The sequence below is a fragment of the Aulostomus chinensis genome, chromosome 5 (assembly GCF_037954235.1).
Source record: "Aulostomus chinensis isolate RoL2024-O1b breed Wild chromosome 5, RoL_Achi_v1.0, whole genome shotgun sequence".
NCBI lineage: Eukaryota > Metazoa > Chordata > Actinopteri > Syngnathiformes > Aulostomidae > Aulostomus > Aulostomus chinensis.
In genome coordinates this window covers 6670600-6694870 of record NC_141324.1, presented here as the reverse complement: position 1 = coordinate 6694870, position 24271 = coordinate 6670600, and the positions used below count along the sequence as shown (strand labels likewise).

General features: G+C 40.5%; 1 protein-coding gene across 8 annotated transcripts in view; it reads left to right on the top strand.

The window, feature by feature from the left end:
• ctnnd2b (catenin (cadherin-associated protein), delta 2b) overlaps nucleotides 1-24271 on the top strand; it is a 212241-nt gene that overhangs the window by 86040 nt on the left and 101930 nt on the right. For all 8 annotated transcript variants that reach the window (XM_086205179.1, XM_086205172.1, XM_086205173.1 and 5 more), the window contains 2 exons: nucleotides 14389-14423; nucleotides 15598-15714. In XM_086205179.1, the coding sequence (XP_086061305.1) occupies nucleotides 14389-14423; nucleotides 15598-15714 (152 nt within the window). The remainder of the gene's footprint in view (nucleotides 1-14388; nucleotides 14424-15597; nucleotides 15715-24271) is intronic.

Below are 24271 nucleotides of genomic sequence, written 5' to 3'. Positions count from 1 at the left end.
GAAAGTGTGTCACTCTGCACTGAAGTCAACATACATCAGCTTTTGTTTGTGTGGTGTTGGCTGAAAAAGATGACTGAGCATGCTAGCCTGTAAATTCCTGAAGTGCCACTCTCTGCAATGCTCTTGCAAAAGGCTTGTTTTTTATTCAGTATGACAGAAAGGCTCAAAGGCCTGTGTGGTGTCCTGAGAGAGACATATCACAGCCAATCATTTCTGGCATAACATTTGTCAAGAAACCTTTCTTTTATCTTCATCAGGAGTGATGGTTTATTTATTTGCTAAGAAAAATACAGCCACAGATACAGTAAGTCTGTCTCTGGGCAATTCACAGAGAGCTTCTGTAAAGACTGGTTGGTCTCATACAGAGAACCAACATGTCCTCCTCCTTGCCTCTCATTTAACTTCTGGCCTAGAGTCAAAATGGCCACCTTTTATCTTGGCAGAATAGGAAGTAATTCTGACCAATTTAGTGGGTGACAGGAGACTTCTGCTTCCCTCTCTCCCTATTGCTTTCCCTCTGTCACACTCCCTCTCAAACCATTTGTTTGGCTCATGTGGATGGGTTAACTGCAACAGCAAGCTGCACCTCATCCTGCTACACTCTAATCACTCGCTTCAAAGGGTTTCATATTTCTATCTCTATAAGGCAGATGGGAGGAGAATGAATCATTGCACCACCTCACCTGGATTTTTGTAGATCAGACAGACAGATATCTCCTTTCACCTTCACTGTCCTCCCATTAAGCAGGTCACGCCGAGCTTATTATTAAAAACAAACTGAAAATGTTATCTGTCACAGCCAGATACACAGAGCTGTTTTTTTTATTCTGCTGTAGCACTACTGGCAATTGTTATTTCATTTGCATTGCAGCTAATCAAGTTTACATTTTTAAACGCAGTCTCTGAATCTTGTTTACCTCAGTTATGTGCTCAAATAAACAAGTTCATCATGTTGAAGAAATCTGACAGCGTCAACAGACAGAGATGTCAAGCACCCACATAATATATAAAACTGTCACTCCACATGTGTCCCCTATTTGAGGATCAATTCTCACCAGGAATTTTCTGTTGTGCACCTTCTCTAATCAGAAAACTCATGCTCCTGCCAATCACCAAAAGAATGTCCTTCTCCCTGAAAAATTGAAAATGTTCAATTCAAAATTACCCAAATAGTAAAACTTGCACCTCTATCAACAAAACAGGTTAGGTTTGTCCATCAGTGCCTTCCAAACAGCAAAATTACTTCAACATCAGTCTAGTTCACTGGCCCTCCTCTCATGGTATTTTTTCAACACCTTTAACACCTCTTTAAATTTACATTCTATGAAGTAACAATGCCATGGAAAAGATGTGTTTTGATTAACATAATTAATCCTAATGATGGAATTTTCTATACGTTTGTCTGCAACTGCCTGTAGTTTCAGTCTGCAGTTTTGCAAAAAATTAGAGAGAGGGCATGACCAGAACTTGCAATGTGAGTAAGGTATGTGTGATTCTTTCATTAATCGATTACTTGCAACTTTTGCAAGTAATTGTACTTTTGGGTTTTGGTTGAAATATTGTCTGCCTTTGATGATAACATCATCACATTTGGACATGTGTCCTGTGTTTCCTTGCTGATAGTTGTCCCTTATGGGAGCAGCCACACATTCACCATGACTTGTTCTCAAGCCAATAAGCAAAAAATCATTTACCCTGCAGGACACATCCCGCATCTCTCAAGACCTCCAGTTATCGTCTGTCTACTTATAAAATAGATCAACTGTGCTTTTACAGCACAACTCTATAAACAGGTTACTTTATGTAACATTCATGAGCAACCAACAACACTTAAATCTTTCACATCCACTGCTGGATTTTCTGAGGGTACTTGACACCTCAGCTTCAGTATTCATCAGAGGTTCCAGGATTGATGTTGTTCACAGTCTTCCTTCTGAGGTCAGCAGCTCTTGCATTGAGGCTGTTCATATTGATTAGGGCTTGATACCCAATCTCAGTTGGTGGGGGTGATGATGACATTTCCTTGCTGACCTGTCTTCCTGGCTCCGCCTTATCGTACCATTGTTGTTGTACTTTGTTAATCTCAATAACCTGCTTCTTCACAACATTGAAGTTCCTGTCAGGTATAATCGTGGCTAAGATAAGCAAGCACCCTGGTCAATACATGAACAGGGCTAAGAGAGGAACTGGCACTAACACCAGAGGAGCCAAGCATCAGCTACTGGTTGATAGAGGTGTCACCCAAGACTGTAAGAACAGACCAACCCGTGCACTCCCAGGTGCACTCAATGCCACACATATGGATACTGGAATGTCTGGAACTGTACAACATCAACAGTAAACTTAGAGCCTTTGTCAGAAACTAGATAGGGATGCGGAAGATGACTCTAGAGGCCAATTCAAAGCCGCATTTATTTTCTTGTACAAGGACTGTTTTACAGTGCAACACACAAGTGAGGCCTGCGATGGACTGGCGACCTTTCCAGGGTGTACCCGTTGGGATAGGCTCCAGCCCCCCCACAAACCCTTAACAGGAATAAGCAGAAGAAAATGGATGGATGGATGGACACAAGTGAGGTTACAGAGAAAAGACTCACTTTGGAGCACTAACAGTTTGGTTTATACTTACAACTGGGTATTCTGCTTTCTCCTGTTTATACAGACACATTCCACAGATATCATCACGTATTTTCCCAGTCCTCCAAGTAGTGACTAAGATCTTTAAATCAAGTTACCGGTAATATCTTCCAGACCCATCTCTTGACCCTTTAGTCCTTTATGACCCCCGCTAACCTATACTATACTGGCCTCATACGTCAATCTTTTTTTTTTTTTTTTAAACCTGTCCTGTTCAGCAGCTGGGGCAAGCAGTATCGATGTTCCTGGTGCCTTGTTGTACTGAAGCAGTTTTACTCTGCAAAGGAGGAATCTGATAAACTCCTCCTATCGCCATTTGTGCTTAACTTTATTTGGAAACGTATTGGTTCATTGATAAAGCTACCAGACTGAGGCTCAGGAGTGGATAGGAAGAGAGAACAGGGACAGGATAGGGAAGACAGGAGGGGGGGACAAAAACAATAACAATAGCAGAAAAACAAACAAAAAAACAAAAGAACATTAACAACAATAACAACAGAGAGAAAAAAAAGAAAAAAAACATTGGTTGCAGAATTTCCAGTGCAGGCTTACCATTTGGTTTAACATAATTTTTCAAATAAATGTCTGAGTGTGTGATTATGGATCAGTTGTGCACCGCATGTGTGTATGCGCGTGTGTATGTGTATGTATGTGCGTGTGTATGTGTATGTATGTGTATGCTACGGTTTGTCTTGGATGCTGTGGGTAGCTGATGTGGGGGACCAGGACATCACGCCCCCAGCCCAGGATAGCAGGCAGGTCAGGACCAAGCCACCAGGGCACCCAGAAACCCCCTGAACACGGGGAACACCTTCCACCCCCATCCCCTCCACCCATCCCTCATACGTAAATCTTAACTGTTGTTTGTATTTATGCAAACTGCGGGACAAACCAGAAACCCCCATCATGGCATGTGAACAGAATTTTTATAACAGTCACCACTCCTGTTCTGCATCTGCATAGGCCTGAACCCCCTCAGTCACATCATCACAAAGAGTGATTATGGATCCTAATTCCGAAGCAGGGCAACAATCAGCCACCACTACATGGATGACATGAAGCTGTACGCCAGGAATGAGTGAGAAATTGACTCACTGATCCACACCACCAGGCTCTACAGCAACAACATAGGGATGTCATTTGGATTGGACAAATGTGGCCAGATGGTATCAAGGAGAGGCATGATGACCAGAACTGAGGGGGTCGCTTCAGGTGAAGGGAATATAGGTGACATCCAGAGCAGCTACAAGTATCTAGAGGCCAAGGTCTACAACACCAGATCAGACCCAAGGTGCAGGCTATGTAAGGATGCTCTTGAGACAGTCAAACACATAGTATTGCAGGGTGTAAGATGCTAGCTGCAAAAGTGTACATGGAGAGGCACCACTAAGTGGTGGAGATAGTGTACAGAAACATCTGTACCCAGTATGGACTAGAAGTACCCAAATCCTAATGGGACATACCACCAAAAGTAGTTGGGAACAACAGGGCTAAGGCGATGTGGGACTTCAGCTTCCAGACTGACAACATAGTAGTGGTGGACAAACAGCAGAAGAGGGCAGTGGCAATAGATATGGCAATAACAGCTGACGCCAACATCAGGAAGACAGAACATGAGAGGGTTGAGATGTACCAGGGGTTAAAAAAACAGCTGGAATGGATGTGGAATATCAAGGCCGACATGGTCCCAGTGGTAGTAAGAGCACTCGGGATGGTGATCCCCAAACTGAGAGAACTGGTATGTAGCCAGTCCAAGCTGACATTGAGCAAGAGACACAGTATACCCCAGAAAGCTTGCGCTATTCCAGACATCCATTCACACTCACATTTACACCTATAGGCAATTGAGACTGTTAAATGAGTCAGGCTTGCATGTTTTTGGCTGTTTGAGGAAGTTTGAGCACCCAGAGTGGCCTCCATTGGCTTACGAAGAACATGCAAAACTCAAACAGGAAGTTTTTGTCTTGTGTGTACCCTCACTACTATTATCCAATGAAAGAATGTTGGATATTGTCATATGACTTTATTATTGTTTCACCAAAATCTGAAAGGGATGGAGTTTATCAACCTGTAAACACTCAGTCATTTGAAATGTTCTGAGGCTGTTTGCTGCATGAGGACAATTGATTTTCTTCCAGTATTGCCACCAGGTCATGCAGTTGTGACATGCTGTCACAACTATGGCTGACTGTGTGTTCAGGCTGCCCACCATACTAATAAACTCTTTGGTGTTGCAGTAAGCAGTAAGTTTTCAGATTTTGTGCCCCAGATGGAGGTGATTGCTCAGTCCCTTCACCAAAGCAGTTAGCTGCTACTTCCAGTGGGGTCAGCCAGTGAATTATGGGCATCTTTGAAGTCCTTTCAGCTTGCAGTATTGACTCTCTTTTTGTGATGCATTATATGATATTTTCCTGGGGCTCTTGTTCATCGCAATCCTGCCATTCCTGCTGTAGAAAAAAAAGTTGTTACATTTACACTATGCCGTCTGTAGTGGAGTGGCTCTCTGCTAGTTCCCATAGCTGTGGATATTTTAAGTAGTCACTACATCAGCTCCTGGTCTAGCTGAGACCATATTTCAGATCATATCCTTTTCGTGTTTATCCATCTGGACTTGCAGAAACAGAATGCTGTGGACATTACCATGGCATGAATTTACACAACTTGAGCTTTTCATGTTTCAAGATTCCTGCTGTTATCAGCTCCTCTGCTTTTGGTTTGCCCTTGAAAATGGTTTTAATATATTGACTAATTTGACTTAAAACAATATGGCAAATAGCCAGTACATGTTGAGGTTCATAAAAAATACTAAATAACCACATCATCTTGCAATTACAGTAATTGCCTTTTTTTTTAAAGTGACAGTTATCAATAGGTATATTAGCTAATGGCAGCACGGTGGTGCAGTGGTTAGCACTGTCGCCTCACAGCAGAAAGGTTCGGGGTTTGAGTCCTGGCTTGGGCATGGGATCTTTCTGTGTGGAGTTTGCATGTTCTCCCTGTGCCTGCATGGATTCTCTCCAGGTACTCCAGCTTCTTCCCACCGTCCAAAGACATGCAATTAGGGAGTAGGCTGATTGGATACTCTAAATTGACTCTAGGTGTGACTGTGAGTGTGAATGGTTGTCTGTTTATATTTGTTAGCCCTGCGATGGACTGGCGACCTGTCCAGGGTGAACCCCGCCTCTTGCCCGTAGCCGCTGGGATAGGCTCCAGACCCCCCGCAACCCTTAACAGAAATAAGCGCAAGAAAATGGATGGATGGATGGTTATTAGCGAATAGCTGTATATGAACAATGACAAATTATTGAGCACATGGAGATTTAAAGCACATAAATGTTACAAAGCTAAGAAAGCTATGAAGCTTTGGATTCATAAATCAGTTGTACTCTTCTCAACAGTCTTTTTTGTTAGAATCAGCAAAAAGTCAGGCAAAATGCTGTGATAAGCACAGTGTACACTACCTACCCATTGCCGAAGAGAGCTTTCAAAGAGTGAGTGTGAGTTATATTTGTAAACCATCATGGAATGAAAGAAATGTATTGAAATTGTGACCGAGAATCAGTAATGAAATATTGTTTCCATGATGTGAGATAAATAAATGAAATGAAATGAAAAATTGCCGTGGATCAGCGTGATATGTGATAGTTGAGTTGCATCTGAATTTCAGACCATTAGTTCCCAGAGCCCGTTTGAGGAACCATGGTTATTTGACATCTTAAAACCTCCAAGACTTTGATCTATTTGTTCTGACTTTGATCTCGTACTTTGATCTTAGTTATTCTATTTGTAATTTTAGGTGATGCAGTGCACTAATTCTGTCACCCTGTCTACTCTCAAAAGATCTGCCATCTCAGTATCATCTCTATGGCTTTTTCATCCAAAATTATTGACCCCCGGACCTTAGACCCTCAAACTTGGCACTGCACTTCCTCAGGACGTGAGCAATTTACACACCAAGTTTGACAGCTCTGATAACACTGTCAAAACGCTCAATGAAATTAACTCTGGCCACATCACATTTATTTCTTTATATTTCTCCATTTGTTTATTCAGGGTTTTGTCTTTGGAGGTGACCTTGATTTCTTTTACAAATTAATATAAATAAAAAGAAATAACCCCACCTCACACCTGAAGGCTGCTGGGATAGGCTGCAGCCCCCTGCGACCCTTAACAGGATAAGCAGTAAAAATGGATGGATGGATAAAAAGAAATATAAATAAATAGAGAGTGATGTGTGCAAATCAAATTCAAGGAGCAGTGCATTATGGGCAATAAGATACTGTATAAGGACCAAAGTCTTTCAGGACAGACAAGTCTTTCAGGAACCCTAAAAACTCAGTCTGTACTGTATGTTTTTGTGTGTGTGTGTGTGTGTGTGTGTGTGTGTGTGTGTGTGCTTGGACTTGCTACATATTGTGGACAAGAATATGTATTTAACCAGCAGAGTGGGACATTTTTGGAAAGTGAGGACATTTTAGCTGGTCCTCACATCCTCAAAGGGCCGTTTGAAGGTCAAGACTTGGTTTTAGTGTCGAGGTTAGAATCAGGTTCTGGTGAGGTTCAGGGTGAGTGGCTAGGGAATGTAGTACATCAATGAAAGTCCTCACAAAGATATAAGTACAAGGATCTGTGTGTGTGTGTGCGTGTGTGAGTGTGTGTGTGTGTGTGTGTGTGTGAGAGAGAGAGTGAGAGACAGAGAGAGCACGTTTTAGTCTTTAAAATGGCCCAGAGTAGATGAGTAACACTCCAGGCCTAGACGTTTGAATGTAAATGAACTTGAATAGTTTTCCAGATCTAAAAACCTTTATTTAGCCTTTCTTTCCCTTTTTCTGTCCCTTCATGGGTGGCTCTATGACAGAAGATCTCTGTCTTAAGGAACTACAAGTGGAATGGTCATTATGATCAGCAGAGATAATTGATAATATATTAAATATGATAAATTACGAAGGGCATGGAAGTAGATGGATTATATAGAGCAAGTTCTAAATGTGTTTATTTGGTGGTCAAGACAGCATTTTTCATTGTTGTCTCTGGTATTCAATCTTTTAAGCCCCCCTCGTTAGATTCAGCATAACTCGCATAACTCTGTCATATTCTGACACTCTTCTGTGTTCCCTAACTCTACCTCTACCTGTTTTTTCTCTCTGAATCATATTCCCTCTGTCCATCTAACTGCCCCCCTTCCACCTAGCTCCCCCCCTCTCTATTTTAATTCTGTCTCTTATACTTCATGTAGCAGACCTGTCAGTGAGATAAGATGATCAGAGAGCAGTGGTTTGATTTTTCCCTATTTTCCCTCTAGGAATAGCACCAAATAGCACTCCTGAAGGGTCAAGAGTTGACCATCACTTGAAATTACAGAGCATTATGCCTCCCATCTCTTCTTTTATCCCAATAAACGGCTTTACCAAGTCATGTTTTTTTTTCTCAAATGGTGAAAATCAGGCTCAGGTTTTGCAATACAGAGCTTTTACCTACTTGCTGTTTACTTGATGAGAATTATAGCTTCAATCATCCTGTTATCTTGTGTATTGCCATGGGTTAAAAATAGTATTTTCCATCTGTGTGAGAAAATGTGTCATGTAATAGATCTTATTTTTTGTGAAAGGGCATTGGAGTAGCTTTTATTTTAGGCCCCATATTTGATGGAGTTATAGTGACTTTCACTACCTTGCAAAACTTTGTCTTTCTATTGCTCTAAGCTTTTTCTGACAATCCTCTTCTCAGACTCGATATTTGGAGATCCACCAGAAGACTGAAAGGGAAAATCAATTTCCATCAACTGTTTTTTGGTGAATAAATAAGGAGATGTGCCAACAGAGGATGGTGGTATAGGTAAAAGCTGTAACAAACCAAATGATTGTCTATCAGCAGAAATGAATAAAAAGATAAAGAAAGCAGCAGTGGAAACAGACATTAAGTCACAAGTTTAAGATTCAGTTCTTGGAAATAGGGGTTTCCTTCTCTTATGTTATTCAATCAACAAAAAAACAATTCACTTTTTTTGGAAATGACAAAACCACCCCAAAAAATCATAAACACTTTGGCAAAATATAGTTTTTTTCCCCCTTAAATTTCTTAAGTTTTCAACTGTCTCTAATGCAGTACTTTTGATGCACCAATACTTTTGAATACCTTGATGTATTTTGAAACCATTGAAACCTGAAGAGTGAAAGGCAAATTTTGTTTTAAGGCCTGTTTCTAGTGCCTCTCACTGTGTATTAGTCAGTTTCTTGACCCACAGCCCACGAGCCAGCTTAATCTGTGATCAGAATTTATTTGAGAAAACAGCATGCATCTGGAGTGGTATGATTAGTTTAAGGAACCCTGAACATCAGGAAAATGGCTAAATGTCTTCTTTAATCATATTTTTGGGCAAATAACAAGCCTGCTATAGTATCTGGTCCAAGTCAGTGGGAGACTATATTATCAGTCAAATGATTGGCATAATCAGATGAGGCAAAATCCTCCAACAAGAAGGCGCAAAGACCACTTTTAAAAATATATCACCCATAGACCCGTGACCGTAGGCATGTCTGTGTGTGAATGGTTGTCTGTCTATATGTGTTGGCCCTGCAATGGACTGGCAACCCATCCAGGGTGAACCCTGCCTCACACCCGAAGGCTGCTGAGACAGGCTCCAGCCCCCCCGCAACCCTTAACAGGATAAGTGGTAGAAAATAGATGGATGGATGGATCACCCTCCAAATCATATGAACCCTGTCTGGCTGATGATGGGTAAAGCCTGGTTATGGCTTTCATTTCTTGACCACAAACGTGCAGTTACCTTACATGACAATAGAACTCTTGACAAAACTACAGAAAACCGAACAATGTTGACATTGCCATGAATCTTTGCACTGGTATAATAATGTATGCCCTGCCCACTGCACCCAGTCTGCTAGTTTTCAAGTTATTTAGAAATCATAAAAAAAAGATTCACTGTGTTCAACTTCAATTTCACTTCTCAACAAATGTCCAGGTAGCAGATTCCAATAAATTTTTTTCTTTTTATTCAATCAAAGTCCATTTTGATAGAAGAGTAATTTTAAAATAATCCAGTGTTGTCCAGGAGCCATTTGCCATTTGCCATTTGCATTTAAATTTGCTGTAAACAATACAGTCCTTTAGTTTGGGTAATATGTAGGGATGCATTCAGGTATTATCTGCTGCCCTCAGTAATGCACACAAAGTGCCATCATGTATACACACTTGTATACTAAGTCACATGGCACATAATACACATACAAATGCACATAGTGTCATATCATTAGTGGTGATTAAGTTCCCTGCCTTACCGTGACCTGCCACAGCAGATTTGATCACTATGTCAATTACTTTTCTCTCGGTCCACTAATTATAATTTCACATCCCATTGATGGGCCATAGAGATTCAACAGGAACAAACACTTAACTGTACCCAGACCAAGAGGTCAATGAAGTGTTTCACATTGTGAGGCCTGATTAACTGCACCTGACAGGAGAAAGAGGAGCAGCGATACTGCTTGTCATGATGGTGGGGGGAGAGGATGGTTGTAGCTTAGACAGCAGTGAGGGTTCATATTAATGAAACACCATATCACCATTACCAAGAGCCTTAGTAATGCCTTCAAATCACTTCTTTGTAAGTAAAAAAAACTCTAAAGCTCAAATAATGCAAAGAGACATTTTCGAAAACATCCATCAACCCTTAGAAAACACCTCTGAATATGAGACGAAGGAACCAGAAGCTTCCAATTTGTCCACAGGATAAATCCTATGGGTTCAATAGATCCAACTTTTTAAATATATAGTAAAATGTCTGCAAACCATCTCCCAGGCATTCTCAGTTAACTGCCCCCCAACTTATAAGACCTCACATCTCTGATTTGACTATGTAGCCAATACAGAGACATTCAAGGCAGCAGGAAACCTCAGCTTGCTTCTCCCATGTGAGATCTTTCTCAGCCACAGCTACTGTCTAAGTATCCCTGATATGTTAATAGCTGCAGTATATCAGCGAAACAAATGATGTGCCCCGCATGCATGAAACATTCGATTCTAAGATTGCAAACATTTCAAGATATCAGTAACATAATATTTTAGCATTGCTGTTGTGAGCATGTTAACCTCCTGATTTCAGCATTTAGTGTTTGGTAAATATGTAATTGATTATATTTGATTATTCAAATTAGAAATAATAATATAGTGAAGCAATATTGTAACACCACTTAATGAAAAGGGAACAAAGGAAGATCAGTCTGTCCTCCCTTTAAGAAAACATTGACTCAGCCTCTGTCATCAGTGCTGGCTGGCTAAACTTGGTCAGTAAAAAACCTGATCAAATTGCTCCAGTCGAGGTGTTTGATAGAAAGAGACTCTCTATTCTCCATTTACCAGCGCTCACACTCTTCCTTTTGTGTGCCCCTCCCTGTGTATTTTTAAAGTAAAAGTATGCTCTTAATTTTGTGAGCATGTGGGAGTGTATTGTTTGGTATAATAATGCCTGATGAATGAGAAATCTGCCTGGCTGACAGAGGGACCCATACACATGTACCACAGTTTTCCTCTCTTCTGCTGATCCCATGCATGCATGATTGCATGCATTCACAATGGAGGTAATTGATTGCATGTTTTAATAGCATTTTTTCTGCATCTGAAAGAACTGAAGTGCTCATTACAAGGTCTGGCCACTATATGGTGGCTTTGGGTTACAGATATTGTGGATTTCAGACAAAAATGCAGAAATGTCTTTTCATTTGGAATCATGGGTTAGTACTTAGCCAGGATAAAAGTATATGATAGTGTTTTAAGAAATCTGATAGGTGTTGTAGTTTTCTTAAAACAGTGGTTGCACGTGTTAAAGGACAGTAAACGACATCTTGTTTAGGGCAATCATGATCTCAGGGTCAGCACAACAAACAAACAATACTCTTTTTTGTTACAGAGGAAAACATTTACCAAACTTGAGACAGCTGGTACTTAAATTGTAAGAAATACATCTTATAACTCTCAGCATTTTTGTGAATAACTGTAAATTTGGCATAGGCTAAAAAAAAAACAAAATAACTACTAACAGTTGAAGTAGGTTATAAAAAACACACTAATTACACATGTGTAATGCATTGGGTCTTCTTTTCATTTCTTCTTTTACAAGTGTAGAGAGAGCTAGTAGGATAGTGGGTCTGAGGCAGCAAAGGGCACAGACAAAGTGGGAATCCACAGAGCAGCGAAGGGTGACCTGGTATAACATCGTGCAAGCAGACTAATACAGAGTCCAGAGTCCTGATTAAAGCTATATACGATGGCCTACCAAGCCTGACTCCAAGACTCCAGCCTGTGCGTTGTGCTCCAGAAGAGGATCCCTTGAACATATCCTCAGCAGTTGCCCAAAAGCAGTTGCAGATGGCCACTATCGCTGGCGGCATGACCAAGTGCTCAAAGCACTAGCAGACGTGGTAGTCTCACCCATAAACAACCGAGAACCGCCCGAAGACCATCACCTTCATCAAGGCAGGAGAGGGACACCCCCCACAGCCTAGATTGGTGACTGGCCTCCTTTCCTCAGCAGCAGACTGGGAACTGAGAGTGGATCTGGTTGCACATTCCAGAGCATATCGGCCCAACCACACTGCATCCAGACATGGTAAACTTCTCCAACTCCAACAAGAAGGTGATCATGGCAGAACTCACTGTGCCCTGGGAGGCGTGCATTGATCAAGCCCAGGAGCCGAAACATGCAAAGTATCTGGAGATGACAAAGCAGTGCAGGAGAAACGGATGGACAACGTACTGTGAGCCTATCAAGGTGGGATGTTGAGGCTTTGCAGGCCGGTCACTATGCAGACTCTTCTCCAAGCGTGTGACCATGGGCCTGGCTAAGAAGGGGGCCATCAAATTGACCGTGGATGCTGCAGAGAGAGTCACTAGGTGGCTCTGGCTGAAGAGGGAAGCCAAGTGGCTAAATGATGCTGGGATGCAGGCTGGGGACTGATCACCCCTAGTCAGGTCACCTGGGCAAGGGTGTATGATGTTTGAAAAGACCTGAAACACCTGATGAACCCAGGTAACTTCACTGATGATGCATCCCAGCGCATCTGCGGGATGTATTCTTGAAGCTATTGCGCTTGACTGATTACTCAAATCACTCCTTTGCAAGATAAATCCACACATGGGGTTCAGGGTCAAGAGAGTAATTAATTGTTTCTTCTAAATTGCTCTTTGATAAAATCAATGTTCATTTTCTGTTGCTTTTTTGGCCAAACATATGTAGACGAAATGGCAGCTGCAGCTGCTCACATTAACAAGCTGACATAGCTAACATTAACCATCTGGGTTTTTGTCTAAATTTGTCAAAGATATAACATACAAGCACACTTTATATATTTGAATTGATTGTTTTTCCTATCAAACAAACTAGGATATAACATTATATAACACATCATGCTGATCTCCTCACCATTTAACCAACAGGCTTGCTTCAAATACCTGAAATATATATATATATATATATATATATATATATATATATATATATATATATATATATATATATATATATATATTCAGCTCGGGCACTGGATCTTTCTGTGTGGAGTCACCTGCATGGGTTCTCTCCGGTACTCCGGCTTCGTCCTGCAGTCCAAAGACGTGCAAATGGGGACTAGGCTAAGTGATGCTCTGAAATTGACCATGGCTGTGGCTGTTCGTGTGAATGGTTGTGTGTCTACATTTGCTGGCCCTGCGATGGACTGGCGACCCGTCTAGAGTGAACCCTGCCTCTTGCCCAAAAGCTGCTGGAATAGGCTCCAGCCCACCCCGCAACCCTGAACAGGATAAGCAGAAGAAAATGGATGGATGGAGGATTTGTTAGAACAAAGCCTTGTTTCTCCAGAAGAAATGGGAAGAGCAACCTGTGTTTTATAGTGTATCAAATTTGTTCTGATAAGCATCTGTTACCCAAGGTCTTGAAGAATTTTTCCAAACCACGTATCAAGGCAGTTTATCATCCTCTTTATTCTCTCCTCTTTATTGTATTATGAAAACTAAGCAGAATTAACCATGGCTTTCCTGTTTTATCTGACAATGTTGTATGGTAGAGGCTGATTTTATAGTTTGTTGCCTATGGAGCTGAGTTACTCGATTGGGGATCGCAATACATGGGTAGAGATTCAGTTTTATCACAATATCTTGATATATTGTGGTATTGCCTGGAAGATTTCAAAGTAGAGCTGAAAATACACCATGCAAAGTACCACCTGGACAGCCTTAACAATATGGATATCTCATTGCATTTACAACTCAATGGACAAAAAGAGTCAGAACAATTACATTTAAAATTTCCGTGTCAATGTATTAAATGTTTTTTGCAAAATTGTATAGTTGTTCATTGTTACTGAACATACTTAATGTAGATACAATAAGTAATAATACATTGTATTAAAAAATTAAGTGCATAGCATTTTTTGTGTCACTCACAAAACAGCAACACACTGATATATAACTGCTATATGGGTTACAATATGTTTTAAAAAATACTTATTCCAATATGATATTGCAACTTGAATCTCAATGGAGCAACATGAAAAAAAAAAAAAAATATATATATATATATATATATATATATATATATATATATATATATATATATATATGTATATTACTGAATTGGGACACCAATAGCTGTCATGTTGTAAAAACATTTTTTTTGTTGTTGTAATTTATTTGTTTAAGAATTTTAATCCTGTTTGCTCTATGTTGTTTATCTTGCAGTTCAGCAGATGAGAAATTTCGCTGGAACAACCAAGGTAGTATTTCTGTTTATACTTCTCAGGTTCTTAGCTCATATCTGACTGCCCTTATTACATCAAGCATGTTCAGTGTATTGATATAGTGTATATATAGTAGTAAGTCAGTCCTGTACAAGAGTTATGGTTGAAGAAGTATCTGTAGAAAAAGATACACAAATATGTAATACTGAAGTTGAAGTCACAGAGAAGGAGTTGTACACCTGTAGAAATGGTGTGCAACTCTCATTACATGAACTCACATACTGATTTATAGCTCTTCAATTTTTGTCAACATCCTCACATTCTTTGATACAGATGTGCAAATGTGTTCTACACCATTTTTTGCTGCAGTAATTGGAGCAAAATGTGTGAAAGCAGGAATTTCTTAATTTGTGATATGTAACAGAATTTGTGCACTTGTAATGAAGAATTTGAGAAGGTGTAACTGTTGAGTTGTATTTGTGGGACACAAAAAAATTCTACAGGTGTACAACTCCTTCTCTGTGACTTCAATTTAACTGATACACAATTGTGACTCTCTTTCTACATATCTACAGATACAAATTCCCTGTCCCAACTGCTCAGGAGTTATGCACTAAATATACCTTCCTACTTTAAATTTCTAAATGCATCCAGGTATTGCAGCAGTCTTTGGTGTTGCCTACCAACAATGGGGCTACTGGTTTTGTTCCTGTGTTGCCTCCTGCTTGGTTGGTTGTCTGTTCCGATTCAGTTGGCTCTGCCTGTGGGTAGGAACCCGAAAGACGATGTGTGTCCTGCTGGGTGCCTGTTCAGGGAATAGTGTGATCCTCAAATGCACAATGTCTCTCGAGTGAGAGCCCTCACTGTTAGGCCAAAAGATGCAGCCAATGACTCAACATGTGCAGGAGGAGGCATGTGGTTGTCCATTGTTTTTCGAGCAGAGGCAAAGAGGGAGTAGCAAGGATCAAGATAGTTAGGATGGGTCGATTTGCATTTACAATGTGGACAATATGTGTGCAAAAACAAATAAATGAATCAATAAATTCCAAGAGCCACAATAAAAAAAAAATGAGTTTTAAAAAAAGGTTTTCACAAACCAATGATTGGTGTCACAATATCTCTGCATTGCAATTTGGGATGAGACACAAGGCAGCTTTCTACTGTCTGAAACGTTTTTTTCCCCCATTTTTCTGTGTTTCTGCTTATGTAGACGGACAGAAAGACATAGAGGAGGAGCTGACAACAGGCCTGGAATTGGTGGACTCCTGTATCAGATCACTCCAGGAATCTGGCATCTTGGACTCGCAGGACACCTCAACAGGAGATAGTAAGACCAATGTTATTTTTAAGATGATTTTCTTTGGAAGAGCAGACACATTATGTAATTTTGTCACTAAAAGAGTTGAGAAGGATAGCTTCGAGAAGAGCAAACATCCAACCAGTCGGAATGCATTTTCACCAAAACTGGATAAGGTATTGACTGTTTGACCTGTTGACTTTGTGTATGTTCAAATAAGTACAGTCAGCAAAATCATTTTCTTGAGCTTTGTACAGCTTGCAATTGTCTACTCCCCCATGTTTGCTGTTCCATGTTGTAACAGCCATGGGTGAATTCACAAAGATGTCACCCACCATCACCCTCATCTCAATTAGGGTCTGACTGATATGATTGAAAATATTAAAGTTTATGGCTGTTATGTATGGGTCGGGCACAAGGCTCAAGGCCCAATTCATAAATTATTGAGATGAACATAAAATGTATTAGGTGGCACGGTGGTGCAGTGGTTGGCACTTTCGCCTCACAGCAAGAAGGTTCTGGGTTTGAGCCCCAGCTCAGGTACAGGATCTTTCTGTGTGGAGTTTGCATGTTCTCCCTGTGCCTGCGTGGATTCTCTGCGGGTACTCAGGCTTCTTCCAGCAGTCCAAAGACATGTAAGTGGGGACTAGGCTGATTGATACTCTAAATTGACCGTAGAGTGACTGTTTGTGTGAATGGTTGTCTGTCTACATTTGTTGGCCCTGCGGTGGACTGGTGACCCGTCCAGGGTGTACCCCGCCCCTCACGGGTCTCAAGGCTCCTGGGATAGGCTCCAGCCCCCTCGCGACCCTTAACAGGATAAGTGGTAAAAATGGATGGATGGATAAAATGTATTGTTATTTTAATTTCAAGGTGCTCGAGTGTTTATATGAGCTCTCAGTGAGCTCCACCCCAATTCCCTTTGACTCTCTGCTGCACTCTCATCTTTTCTCATTCGGTCACAAAGATGATACCCATGTTTTTCTATAGTCGACCACATGGGAGTACGGTAGCTGTCAGGAGGCATGCAGACTTGTGCCAGTAGTTTGATATATTAATCCACCCTCGCTGCGGTGTCAGCAGGCCTACTGTTCACAGTGTAGAGATGGGCAGCACAATCACTCACATACATGAAATTATACAGCCTGCAAATACCTAATTAAGAAGGAATGCACAGAAATGCTTACATACATAGGTTGCATGCTAATGTCCACATGCAGTCTTCACAGAGACTCATGATGGACATTACCTTTGATGTACACAATGTGTGGTTTGGATAAATGATTATGTAAAGAAAAAGGAAAAAAAACACGCAAGGGTTACACCGATGGGAGAAGAAAGTCAGATATTTGAAGTTGAAAAGTGCTACAAAGAGAGACCCTGATTGAAATGGCCATTGTTCAATCAAAGTTAAGAAACGTCCATATGTTGACATTGTGTCCATGGAGCTTAAGTAAAAGTCTGAGAGACTAGACTTCTTTTGCCATTCCAAAACCTGATACACAAAAATGATTAAACAATTTAGTAACAATTTATTCAAGGTAAACTCTCTTAGATGAAGTTCTGGTTCATGTCCAGCTAAATAGATAACCAACTTCTTTACAATGATAACAGATCGGATAACAGGTTACTTTAATCTGCATTCACCAAAATGCCTTACTGTGTGAGAACACTTTGATGCTACCAGAGATAATTTGCAATGCTATTCTGCTCAACCATGGCACTGTGACATTTGCCATATGCATGGCTTTGAGGCCCCTTCACACTTTTCTGTCTCTGATCATTGTGACCAGAGAAATTAAATAATTACTGAGCTCAAAATTATTGTATCCATCCATCCACCCAACCATCCATTTTCTACCGCTTATCCTGTTAAGGGTCGGGGGGGGGGGGGGCTGGAGCCTATTCCAGCAGCCTTCAGGTGAGAGGCAGGGTTCACCCTGGGTGGGTCGCCAGTCCATCGCAGGGCCAACACATAGAGACAGACAACCATTCACACTCACAGCACACCTACAGTCAATTTAGAGTTGCTGATTAACCTTACTTGCAATTCTTTGAACTGTGAGAGGAACCCAGAGTACTTGGAGAGAACCCACACAGACACAGGGAGAACATGCAGACTCCACACAGAAAAACACTGGGCTTGAACCCAGACGGGTTGCCAGACTGTTGAAGGGCCATAATTACAGTAATAATTATTATTTTTATTATTATTTTCATTAACAACAATCAACAATAGAATATTCACATCCTCGAATTGTCATCATCCAGGTTTGCAGAGATGAACAAATGAGGTTTGAATGTCTCAAGCATTTTTTTAATTTGTTACATCACAAATTATAGACATTACCAGTTATTTTGTGTGTGCAACTCTATAAATGCTTTTGGGGAAATATTTTTTTATTTGTACTCTTTCCCCATTGCTGAATGATTATTGCTATGACAGCAGGCCTTTCACCCCACCCTTAAGCGTGGCTTTTGGGATACTACAATAAATGTCCAATGTGGTCAGACAACATATCATAAAAACTATTTTCTCACATTACCCAGCCGTCAGTCATCAACCAAAAAGCTTCTTTTCTCTTCTCATGTTAAAAGTGAAACACAATGTGTTTGCAACATCCTTTCCCCACCATAAAATTGTGTAGAGTGGACCCCCTATAATGCTGACTGTGAATGAGTGGATGTGAGGTCTTTAAGAACACAGCTCATCTACAACCATTCAGTTTGATAAACAAACTAGCCGTCAGCTGGTCTCTGAGGGTCTCAGGTATCTATCTTCTTTCATAGCTTTAGGAAGGAGAAAAGTAGAAAGGCTATGTTACAATAAAGGAACAATATGACATTGCATTTAAAAAAATTGTCAAAAAATACTTATCATATTATCAAGGCAAATTAGCTGGAGATTGCATTGCAAGATCATTGTTGATTTGTTTCCATGTAATCAACTGCTGCAGATGCTAAAATTGCCAGGAACATGTCAACCAAGACTATTTTACAGGATTTAGGTCAACAACAACTCTAAAAATAAGTTATATAAGTTAGGAATTTATAAATCTTTTATAAAACAGGTTTTTCTTTAAAGTTATATTAATTAGCGAATTAGTCCAGCTGATAAAATCCCTACAGTTGTGCTCTGCTGCTTGGAATTTAAAAGTAAACCAAAAATCCAATGTGGAAATGATTGTTGAGAGAGTAGAGAGAGAAAAATCATCAGCTGATGAGAAGAGGTAACCTGGGGCTGGAGACGTTGGGTTGATCGCTTCTTGTCCTGAACCAACTACTCGCTCGCCCTGGCCTTGTGTTTCCTCTCCATCCCTCCCTCTCTTTCTCATCTTGTCTCACTGCCCCCCACCTCTGCCTCTCCTCTCCACCCCATCTCCATCTCTCTCCTTCTCCCTTTCAACCCCAATCAGTCGAGGCAGATGGCCGTCCACTCTGAGCCTGGTTCTGCCTGAGGTTTCTTTTTGTTAAAAGGGAGTTTTTCTTGCCAATGTCGCCAAGTGCTTGCTCATGTGGGAGTGTTGGGTCTCTTTCATTTGAATTAAAGAATAAGGTTCTAGACCTGCTCTTTGTGTAAAGTGCCTTAAGATGAGGTTTTTTTGTGTGATTTGGCACTATATAAATAAAGATTGATTGATTGACTGAGTGAAATAAGAAATAGCCTTGTTGAAATCCAGAATGCTCTTGTTTCAACAAATGGTAATTAATCAACAACCACACAGTCCCACTACAGTGCAGCAAGGATTAACCCAGAAGGAAGCATCGCCTTAGGTTTTCTCAACCAAAACCCAATGGGATTTTTACAATGGGTTTTTGATCATTGCAGAAAATAAGCTCTGCAAGTGAAGATTTTTGAAATTTACATGTTATGTTGAGGAAGATAATCTCCACAAATGAACACCACTTCTGATTTTCAAAGCATAAGTGCAGTCATAATTAGCACAAGGCTAATGTTACTTTATGAGCAAATCACACTGTGAACAACCATGATGACATTTAATGTCCCCCTCTATAGTTTCCTCCAACCACTATTTTTAAGAGACTTAAATGCTTCAAAATTCAACAAGTGTTTTCTTCTGATTTATTTGATTCTGTCGAACAAAATGTCAAAATATGTCTTTGGTGTGACCAACCAACCATAGTTCAGGCATTTAAACACAAACATATTCTTAATTCCCCTTGAATTCCAAGGCTAGGTTTAACAGTGCTAACTTACCTCCAGGATTTGAACTCATTTCTAAGTCACTCTTTGGGTTGCATTACACCCTTTTATACCACATGTAAGGAATCATTTTACACTCATACAGTGTATATGTATTGTAAAACACTCCTATGGTCCTAAGTGTGACTCCTCCACTCAAGCTGCTGAGAAGATTATTGCAACACAGTAGCAGAGGGTACCACGTCAGCGTGGGTGGACTCAGAGTTCCCAGCAGAATTTGTGTGCGACACAACAGACAACATAAAGGCAGCGTTATGCCTGTTGATTGGTCAGTGGTTTTTGCTTAAACTAAAAGTAAGGGATGAAAGACAGGCAAGGCTTCAAGCAGCGATTAAGAACATCCAAGTGAAGTATAAAAGACTTTACAAAGCACTCGACCAGTATTCTGCTGAGGCCAAGATGATACGGCTCAGAGTGGGTGGCCATCTGCCTCGACTGGGCGTTATACAGCTATTTGGAGTTGTGCATGCCATCATCTGTGCCATGATGTCAATTTGTATGTATTTGAAACTAGCCTACTTAGCCTCAGAAGGTTTTCTAAAATAGAGAGCTGATGAATTATTGAAATGTGTCAACAGAGAACACTGGTCCCAGAAGAAAAAAAATAACTTTCTGTCTGTGCTTCACAGACAAAAAGATTTAATGAATCAGTGTTGTATTACAAGGTGGCATGGTGGTGCAGTGTTTAGAACTGTCGTCTCACAGCAAGAAGGTTCTGGGTTTGAGCCCCGGCTCGGGCACAGGATCTTTCTATGTGGAGTCTGCATGTTCTCCCTGTACCTGCGTGGGTTCTCTCCAGCACTCAGGCTTCCTCCCTCAGTCCAAAGACATCAAGAGTGGGCTAGGCTGATCGAAGACTGCAAATTGATTGTAGGCATGGCTGTGAGTGCGAATGGTTGTCTGTCTATATGTGCTGGCCCTGCAATGGACTGGCTACCCATTCAGGGTGAACCCCACCTCACGCAACAGGATAAGTGGAAGAAAATGGATGGATGGATGGGTGTTGTACTGTGCATATGCATGCAGATCTACTGTGCGTACCTGTGGAGACACCACAGGGAAAGATTGGGGCATGTGCTAGATAGAGATTTTTATGGCATCCTGTTACCTTCCGTCTATTACTGTTAACACACACACACACACACACACACACACAAGCATGCGCTCTTCAGATGGATTCAGTGGAGCCTTCAGTGTTTACCATCCAAGTGATAATGTATTTATGAGGCCCTTCTCTTGCCTAAAGGCTCCTCCACCACATGAAATACACCTAAAGTGGCATACAAAAACTGTGGAAAACATCCCCTTGCTTTGTACACATCTGGGTTTGTGTGCATCTCTGTGTGAGTGTGCGAATGCATCTGAAACAGGCCTGAAGTATCGAGCCTGAATTGCATTATATGTCTTTTATATGCCCCTCTGTGTAAGTTGAGATTGAGATGTAGGCCTTGACCTAGTAAACTCAACTATAACCCTTATCTTAATATCACTTCTTAAATAATGCAGAATCACCAGCCCCACTGCCTACAGGAGCCATTACTTTGTACATCAAAGTGACTTTTCACTTTAGAAGAGCTTTGTTTTCTAACATGCTTTTCCAGAGTGGCTCCATTTGCCCTAAGCTGCTGACTTTATCTTTCCCATGCCGTGGATGTTTACTGGTGGCACGTTATGATTTTTCTTTCTGTCTTATTTAATAAACACACACAGCCAGAGATGTCTTTTTCTTTTGCTGTTGTTAGTTTGGTTCTCAGACTGTGACATCACTAGATATTAACTGTTGATGAAGGGCAGCTCCAGAAGTGCCGAATTTCAGCGAAATTCATGCATTTTCAGGGGGTAAAATTAGATTATGCACGTTATGCTCATAATGCTCATATTGCACGCGCTCATTGACAGCAAGAACAGTCTAGTACCAGGTTTTGAATGGGTGTGTATGTGAAAACCGGCTCCGGGCCGTCTGGCTGAGCTGCCTCATGGGTGTTGGGGGGGCTGGGACACTGTTTAGTGGGTGTTTTTACTGTTTTTAGTGCTGCTAATGTGTTGCTCTGCCGAGCAAACATAATAGGGTCCTGCTTCCCTGGTTTCATTTGAGCTGGAGCGCCTCTTTTAACCTAGAAAGTTGAAATTTTAGTATGTTGTTCTGTCCTCCATAAGGATCGCATCTGTTGTGGTTTGACCCCCCTAAGAAACACAATAAAAACATTTGAAAAGGAAGGATCAAGGTGTTGTTGTAATGCAATACCTACTGTACAGCATCAGAGACATTCAGTTATTGATCGCCTGAATGATTGATTTACCCCAGAAGAGGAACAGCTTTGTTGGAGCAGTAAAAATACACATATCAGAACGAAAAAAAAATTACATTTGAAAAGAAATTACATGACATTACCAGCATAATATCTGAAGAACAGTTAGGATAAATTTAACTTGCCAAATAGTTTGGATTTCTTTTATTATATCCTTGATTAACCCAGACATAAGTGTGGTTTGTTCCACTCAATAATAAATCTGTAAATATAGCGTGAAATGATAGAACTAAAAGGCCACCTCTGAGTGCATGAGTTAGCCTCTGTGACGGATGTGACGTCAGCAGACCACGCCCATTAGTTTGAATCATTGTTTATATTCTTAATGCTGATTGTTAGATCTATACTGGTTACAAATGTACTTTGTAGGTTGACTAAACATCCAGAAATTAAATTAATTTGTTGATTGTCTTATTCATCAAAAGATTAAAATATTAAAATATGTTGTTTTTTTTTCTTCGGAGCGAGCTATAACTTCCGGATTGTCTCACAGAAGAACGGGGTGCCGAATTCCACGGAAGCTGATATATGGAATTCCTGGGGCACTAAAATCTATTTCATATTATTTTAATTGAACAGCTATAGTCAACAATCACACAAACAACAACAAACAAGCGTAGCTATTTCATATTTTGATGGGGCAGTATGTTTTATATTATTTCACTGACAGAACAGGTCCTTTGTATGCTTTTAAAAAGGCTAAAACATTAATACATAATACCCTTGTGTCTTATAACTCCACTGATATCTCACATTTTGTGCATCACGACCGCTTTTTAAAAGTCTGCCTGTCGTTGCTGTGAAGACAAAAAAGAGACACGACGAAAGGGAATCCCGAGTGACGTAACTCCACACCTTGTTTTTTTACATTTCATTCATAAAAACAAGCGTTTTGTTAACAGGAAGTGCATCACTTGCCTTGGACTTTCTTTTTATTGACAAACTACAGTTATAGCACAGCAGGTGCTGAGATAGTGGCGAAATGATAACTCAATATTTAGTAAGAGATTATTTTTTATTTTTATTCATCTATGCATGCAGACCAGAAGTCGTTTTCCAGTGCGCGCGCAGACCGGAAATCACATATTCCGCCAACTTTTCACTGACCTCCTGACTCCGTTATCAGGTATGCAAAATAACCTCCGTTTAATTTCCTACTTTATAAATGTCATAAATGCTCCCCACTGTAATAGCTTTGTTAGACAGAGATTGATATAATTCAAATGTTTGTTGAATCAACATTGAATGCTTGCTAGCTAACGTTAGATTAGACATTTTTTGGCTACTTTATCACCTCTGAGTCGATAACAATGTACGTTTGTTTGTTACAAGAATATATTTATGTTTCTTGTGTCTTGATTTATTTTATTTTTGTAAAGATTTAATTTATTTAATCTGTATTTTGATTATTTTCACGATCATTTCACTGGTTATTGGTCCTCCGCCGTCCAGCTGGACCTGGATAGGAATTGCAATTTTGTAAATATATATTTTCTATGTCTTATGTTGTATTGTATGTGGCCATGGTGGCGATCTAGTTGCCCTTAGTGGATTATTAAAGCTGAATCATATCATATCCTATCCTATACGTCCCGTTGGTTTAACAAAAAAAAACAAAACATGAATTATTGTTACAATCTCCTCACAGACCTACTATACATACAATCACTGAACAGAGGTGGTGAAAAACATGCATATTTTCCGCTAGAAATGTCCTTAAAACACATTTTAATGCGGAAAGTATCTGGAAATATGACTTTTTATCACAGGGAATGACAACAACGGCAGCCATTTTATTAGTTTCAGCAGCAGAAAACCTGAAAGTCACGTGACTTACCTCGAAATCCGAAGATAAGGGGACAGTATTACAATCAGTGAATGACCCTCTTCGTCAGACAGTCACGGAAAGGGGGTACACTTGACGTCAGTTCTGGACGGCAGGGGGCAGTGACCAAACGTCAATATATAACGAATAGGGGTGAGACTGTGTTGACACTCCAGTTGTAGGAAGGCTCAAAAGTGAAAGTCAAATTACAGTTGTTACAAGGTTTCT